At 36.1% G+C, this 7,851-nt stretch overlaps 1 protein-coding gene across 1 annotated transcript; it reads right to left on the bottom strand.

The window, feature by feature from the left end:
- Positions 1 to 5,865: 5,865 nt before the first annotated feature.
- Positions 5,866 to 7,626, bottom strand: LOC107270356. Its single transcript, XM_015745295.2, has 5 exons — positions 7,251 to 7,626; positions 6,779 to 6,863; positions 6,613 to 6,689; positions 6,466 to 6,548; positions 5,866 to 6,392 (listed from the first exon to the last, which is right to left on the bottom strand). The coding sequence occupies exons 1-5, from the start codon at positions 7,319 to 7,321 to the stop codon at positions 6,190 to 6,192; spliced, it is 519 nt and encodes a 172-aa protein (XP_015600781.1). The 5' UTR covers positions 7,322 to 7,626; the 3' UTR covers positions 5,866 to 6,189.
- Between the last annotated feature and the right edge of the window lie 225 nt (positions 7,627 to 7,851).

Raw genomic sequence — 7,851 nt, 5'->3', positions numbered from 1 at the left:
CTTCTCTTGATTTCGAGACCTGAACCTATTAGCTCCTAAATCCAGATAATCCCTTTACCAGTAGCTTCAACCAAACTCTACAGGGTAAGTAATCCTAGACTCCGAATCTGGGAGGACCCTCCGTATGTATCTGGTGCGTTATTCTCCAATAAGATTACCAGTACCTACAAGCAAAGTGTCTGCAATTGTCGTGCGGATCAGTACCTTGACATGATCATAATACGATATCAATAACACGTTGCCTGTAGAAGGTACCCACACAGCACACTATATTTCAAAAACATTACAAGAATATTTCCAATATTTCATTGCGACAGCAATGTTGTTGATGTCTTTATGTCAAATATTGCACAACATTTCAGGACAATATAATAAATAAAACTTTCTGATATATTGCTGAAATCATAGACAGTTTTTATAGGTGGCAGAAATAATTTAGATCAGTACCTAAAAATGATTATTTTTTATTATTTAAAAAATATTTAGCAAATATTCATTCAAACATTTTTTTTCCATATTAAAAGCAATTGCTTTTTAATATTTTTGTAACAAAAAAAATGATTCCTGAAACGTATTAAAATATTCGGACAAAACTATGCAATATGCAGGATACATATGTTATAAATAATTAATATTGCGAACTGATATTTTACAAATATTGACCAGCAATATTATATTATGTTTGCAACGTCCTTTGCGTGTTTGCGAGCGCATTGCAAGTATTCGGGAATATTCAAGAAATATTACAGTAATATTGCAATACATTTCAACAATATACAAGTTCTGTCTGAGTTATACACTGTTAAAAAAGTTAAGAAATTTACAACACAAAAGATGAAACTTACTACATAGGTGCATATAATATTTAGAATATAGGTAACGCAAATGAGTATTAATGTACATTGTTTTGTAAAATTGTAATCAAGCATTAATTTTATTATGCGTTTAGCGAATATAATATATTCGACTCTGATTATTAATAAGAGGTTGAAGAATTTTCAATCAACCGTAATGCAATCATACATTCAGGACTGAAAATTACAATACTTGAATAGAAATAGTTTATCTACATGGTATCGATAAATTCATAACCGACTAGAAATTTCGGTATACTCTGTGACAAGAGTCCCTAACCAGACACGGAGTATCCGAGCGAACATTAGTTCGCTGCCGCGCCACTAGGTGGCCAAGGCAACTGGCATGAAAAAACGTAGGACCGGGTAAATAATTAATCGGTCGATTTTGCGGTTTCCGTATTCGCCGTCGATATATAGTTTTGTATCCTGCATGTAAAAATTACATGTGAAATTATTGCATTTGTATAGAGTATTTAAAAATACAACCGAGGTAATATTTAAGGAGGTATAGGCAACCTGCCCAAAGAAACCCACGATACATTGCTGGCATTGGAATTTATTCTCAGCCGCTTAATGCATCATTGTTATCATTTACATGTCGTATCATTAATACGACATTTATACTGAAATATTTTGCAGCAGAGTGAACGGTGTAAGATTACAGCATATTCAAGAAATATTGCAATAATATTGCAATACATTTTAGCAATACGCAGGTGCTATCTGGGTTATATGTTATTAATATTATGCATTGATACTTCCGAAATATTGACCGGCAATATTATAGCAATATTATGATTGCAACGTGCTGAGCGGACAATGCAAGGTTCCTGCAACATTCCAGAAATATTTTAAACATCTTTCACTATATTTCCGTAATATTGCATTATTTCAAGGGAAACTTTTCGCAATGTTGATAAAATATTTCTGTGCTGTGTGGGATGTTAATTGAAAACCAATATATTTCATTACCTAACAGATTCCGTTGATTTAAATTGTTTATTGTACTCTTTGTATTATACAACTACATGATATGAATTCTTAATACTATATCAAAGTTACATCTAAAATACTATTTATTCCAAATTTATATAAGTGCTGTAACTATATGATTATATTTTTATTTATTATATAGTATCATTATAATTATGCTTCGTCTCGATATTATATAATAGGTCCAGCCTTCGTATTCGGTGTGGATAAGATACCTCGTTCTGTCGCAAGAGCCTTTGCTGTGGTAATCATCGAGTTAGAAGTAGCGAAATGTTTATGAATCTTATCGAACGATCAACGGTGGAAAATAGTTAATATTTGAATTTTTCTGCTGCGGTCTGTGGTGGATTGAAAATCGTTTTTTAATACTTCTATAATGTCATCTTCTGATTCCTTTTCATTGTCAATATTGATTTCATCGATATCAAATACGCTCGTAGCCAGTGTCTTTTTTAGCTGTTCCAATTTTTTTGGCGGATACTTTTTTTGGGTCAACTTCCTTTGGTCGATTGGTGATTCTCCAAAATTGGACAGACTTTCATTCAATTTCGTGAGGTTAACTGAGCTTCGAGTGGGTGACGAGTCCTCTCTTGACGAATATAGTGTATGCGAACTGTGTAGCTTTTCAATATTTCCTTTAGAACTGCCACTTGATTCATTCTCAGTGGTTATCGAAACTTTGGGGATTTGTATTCGGCAGTTGTCGCAAATTTTGTAATCTGTTGTTAGAACCTTGTATTTAATGCCCAATTAATCCAATATCGCCGGAAGTACTGTTCCTAATTTTTTATAGGCTGTCTCCCGTGGTTCTCCAATCCAAAAGGATTGAAACAAGAATCGTAATACTTTCTTTTTAGTGACATATTTGATTCGAGGCACTTTTAAAGATTGAATATTTTGTTTTAAATTATGAAATCACAGAGCAGTTGTTACTTGCACGAGCTTCGTAACGGTACTGAATGTAAATAAATTCACATTACTCATGGCCTGTAGAACAACATCCCCCCTCTCCTTCCCCGAAGGGTCCGCTATGTGAGAGGGTCCTTTTCAGAGACCCCACTAGACTGGAACATGCGTTGGGACTATCTACCTGCATTGAACGCCACGCTGGCGTGCCTTCGTTCGAATATTAATATCTGAAAAATACTCTCCATTAATCCTCCAATTTGAAACTCATCTATCTTATAGAAAGTTTATCAAGGAATACGCTCGTATTTTTTTCCTAATTTTACAGCGTGGTTTTGGTGATGAAAATCATGTTTGAAAATTAAATATTTATAACAATCTTCAATTGTTGCTATAATAAAATGTGTAGCGGCATGAAATGGAAGCCCAATTTCAGCTCTTTTGAATGAGCGCAGGGACAAATTGATCAGACAAATAGAACCTACGATATGAATATTTGAAGGAGAGCGTGTGTGGCGGTTTTTGGCATTTTGGGAAATTATCAACTTGGAATAACGTTTGAAATATTGAAGATAAAAAAAAATTGTTTAAACAATTTATTTTACCCATAGAATCCGTTAAAAAATATTCACAATAATCGAAAGGATCGATGAAAAAAGGTCTCCGGTTTGATATGTTTTTACTCATATGTGTCACGCTTCAGGAGTTAGGCTACTGTGAAATTTTCATATTTTCGAAAATTTGTTTTGTCTTTAAAAAATACTTTAAGGTATTACTACGGTAAACTCAAAACCACGTAATCGAGCTGAAATTTGATTTACGTCTAATTTGTATAGCACTACATCTCTCTAGAAATTTTTAACACGATTCACTCATCAGTTTCCGAGTATTTCCGAGTTAAAGTCAGGACTCGTAACACGTATTCCCTATACCTGGCCAATAAAACGCGCATGGTTTTTTTTATTGCATTTGACTCGTTCGCGTAATTTCGATGAAAAACTAGTATGTGGCAAAGGAAAAAATTAGGAATTTTTTAGATTTTTAGTCAGAACTTTTTCCTCATAGAATTTATTGATAGACATGAAAGAAGTTCGATATTTATTACGAAATCTCTCGTACGACGGCTAGGCAAAAGAGCGTTACGGCAACATTGCGTTTGAGACTGTATTCGGTGTATATACGTATACACTACTATATCCAATGTACATTAGTGTGCGCCTATCGATGCAGGGATGGGCGTGTGTAAGTGAACTGTACAAGTTCAAAAGTTGACGCTGGATTGTTCAAATCTTACATTGAAAATTTTGTTATTTTTCGGTCCGTAGTAATACCTTCAAGTGTTTCGTAACGATGTTCGTAAAGATGAATAGGGAGATTGCCAATGGGACGATATTCTTGAAACCAATTTTATTTTGGAGTAAACGCGCCACCTGAGCGGAGGGCCGTCGAACTATACCCACGTTTTTGATTGGTCAAGCGTATGTATCAAACTACTCTAAGCAAACTCCAAATGTGTATAACAACTGAAATACAGTTTTCCCAATCTATACGTCACGGCAACTAACTATCATACGTGCATGGTAACGAGTCAACGTGCGAGAGTCTCGGGTTCGAGACCCGATTATTATTAATTTTTTTTTATTCATGAACAATGCTTATTGAATCTATTAATTAACTTGGAATGTAGCAAATGCATGATTATACTATACTATATACATTTTATTATATTATACAGTCGTGTCTATTTTTATGCCGTTGATACGTTCCACAGAAAACAGCATATAAAAAATATAGGTAGAAGGAGGAACTCGGAATTTTCATGAATCTTCAAAACCGCATTAAAAAGCCACTTGCAAATGAATTTTACCCAATGAAATGCTATATGTAGACATATATTCCCCATATAAGGATCGCGAGGCACACAATACATGGGTATGTCCAGGCTATTGACATACATATAGTGTGGACTACGCGATTCCTACCTTAGATCCTTTGAAAAAGTGTCCGCTCAAATAAACAAAGAGAAAATGAGGTGGCGGCCAATCGTTCTCCTTTTCTAATGTTCCCATTGCCTATGTTTTCTATACTCTCGTACTACGGCTGCTGGTTAGAAGAAGATAGGGCTTTGCCACCACCAGTCGCTATCTTTTTCTTTCAGCCGACCATTTTGCCTATGTCTATGCGAAAGAGGAAATGAGGTGGCGGCCAATCGTTCTCCTTTTCTAATGTTCCCATTGCCTATGTTTTCTATACTCTCGTACTACGGCTGCTGGTTAGAAGAAGATAGGGCTTTGCCACCACCAGTCGCTATCTTTTTCTTTCAGCCGACCATTTTGCCTATGTCTATGCGCTAAAATTTAATAACTTATATTGTTTTTATTATTTAATAATTTAATAATTTAAATAATTCGGGGGCAATCAACACTACCCTACGTGAAAGCGCAGCTCGGGGAGCCTCACAGTCAAGGGACTTTTTTTTTTGTAATGTTTTACAGATAATTGTATGGGTAGTTTATGCTTCGTTTTGACTCCCGTGCGTTTTCATCATTTGCTTCTTGCTTCTCGAAAGTGGCTGTTTTTCTCGCTCTACATTTCGAAGCAAACAGCAAATAATTATAAGAGTATCAGGTATGGATAAAAAAGCAAAGGAACGAGTGTACGATTTTTGTGCCTATCGAGGTTGTATGAGAAGCAAAATAGCCACGAACTGCAGGTTGTACAGATTCCCAAAGAAAAACGATCCTCGACTGGCTGTATGGATTGAAAATGCTGGTAAGTTATTAAGAACTAAACATATTGCTTCCTAATTATTGTAGTGAATATAACAATTGTAGATTGTATAAAGGTGGAAAGATCCTATCGATTGAACCCTAATATTACAGAGCGATTAAGTTATTTTTTGCCAATATTTTCATACGTGAAATGTCATTACCTTTAGTTATCTGTCAATATATAAATATTTAAAAAATTGTATATACGTTTATTCATTTAGATAAGTAAATCATTACTTCATTTTTAAAGTCACGATGACTTTTATCGTAGAGAAATTTGATTTTTCTAACGATATTGATAATGACCTCGTCTATAGATTTCGCTATATTGACAGGTAATGACAGGTGACAGGTAATGAGACATTTCACGTATGAAAATATTGGCAGGACAATTGTTTTTTATGTAAGCCGTTACGGTGCACGGAATACGGAATACGGAAGACGGTTGCTAGGGTCTTCGTAGTTTACGGATCACGAAATGGAGGATCGAGCATGTTCTGACTCTCCCGTTCCGTGAACCGTAACGGCTTACGTGAAAAAACAATTGCTCCGCCAATATTTTGTCATGTAATGACATTCTACGTATGAAATTTTTAAATATTCTCTTTGGAAAAATTGTATAACTTGAAAATTTCTATTTATTTTTATCTTTTCTTATAATTCTATTTAAAACGATCCAGTAGCGCATCGAGTACTACCCTCAATGCCCGCTCGGGGCCGTCAGGGGTGGTATTTCTCCTTTTACCCCGTCCGTAAGGGGTTTTTGTTCTACCTGATTCCTTTGGATCATGGTATTTTTTTGTGTTCCCCGCCTGAGCCTTCCTTTCTCGGCGGTTCCAACGCCAATTACGCTTCTTGTTTTCTTCTGAAAACAGATCAAAAATATATATAATCAATGTATCGTAGTTATTACTTATTTATAAATAATTTTTACTTACTCTGGGCTGCCTGCCCTTCGCCATTGATGGGCTTAAGTGTTTGAGGTCCTGCCGCCGAAGTACTCGCCCCAGCCCCAGAATCTCTGCAGGCAATAAAAAAATGATCATGAAAGCTATATTCCTTATAAATTGTAGTTTCAAACTTACGTCAACTCGCTATGCTCCACGAGGGCAGCCAGCTTCTCCACCTCACATTCAAACGTCGTCTCATCTTTTTTTTCAGCCTGCGAAAAACAACAAAATTTATTTATTATTATATCATTAGATTTCGTTCGACATTATTATGTGCTATGTAAAAAAAAAGAAAGCTTACCATGTTTTCTGTCGTTATGAAAAAGGCAGAATGAAGATCGGGTAGCGAGTACGGGAATGATGTTGGCGTAGTAGGCAGTGACAGGCTAGACGATGCGCGGTGGTAGGTGGAGAGATGTTAAAATACATATATATGTAATATATGAATAGAAAATAAAAGTAAGAAGTTATGCATTTGTCCCGTTTCGCCACAGGCATAGGGCTGAACGGGACAATTACCGAGACGAGACGGGACACTCGAAATAATAATTGTTTTTGACAAAACAAAAACTATTTTCCATTTGTTTACGAATTAATATCGATTATAATTTTTTATAAATAAGAACTAGTTTTCTCCGTTTTACAATAATCTAATGGCAAGATTTGTTGATTCTTCCGACCAAGCCTGTCGGTCGGTAGTTTGCTTGTATTTTCGAACTATTTATTTATACTTTTTATATTATACTTAACGATTCAATATGGCTTTTATATACCTTCCACAGTCACTCTTATGCGTCAGCAGCCCAGCAGCAAACCCGGCAGTAATTTCTTCAATGTTTTCCATTTCGATTGAAGGCTTTTGGAAAATATTTCTGTGATATTATTTTATATGGCGGCTCGACCATTTCTGAGATTTCCTGGTGATGAGAAATTTAAAATGCTCTCTTACGTTGTAGGTGACGAGCGGCTGAAAGTGTTGGCGCCATCCACTCTTCGAAGTAGTGGATTATGCGAGGAACACTGCGAACCGAGCTGTTTTATATGCGAAAATCGGCGTCTGTCTTGCGACGCGGTTCCCAAAGCCTTCGTCCGAACGATTCACCTTTCGATGGAAACGACGGAGATCTAAGAAGCACCCCTGGCATTGGAAGGATGCGCAGCGGTAAGTACCTTCGCGGCTGTCGAACCTTTGCATTCGGTCGAATCGCATTTATTAATGGGCGATAAATCCGCTGAAGGACCAAATTGTACTCCGTCCACGTCATCGGTAGATATCTTAATTGGTACATCCATAAGCACCGCCGCAAACCCGAAGTTTTTAATTTCGGAGCATGTCCGTGCATATAAAAGAGTAGTGTTGGACTTTTGCGAAGC

Source organism: Cephus cinctus, unplaced genomic scaffold (assembly GCF_000341935.2).
Source record: "Cephus cinctus unplaced genomic scaffold, Ccin1 Ccin1_scaffold0731, whole genome shotgun sequence".
Lineage (NCBI taxonomy): Eukaryota > Metazoa > Arthropoda > Insecta > Hymenoptera > Cephidae > Cephus > Cephus cinctus.
Note: the sequence above shows the minus strand (reverse complement) of the source record. Positions and strands in the feature narration are given on the sequence as shown.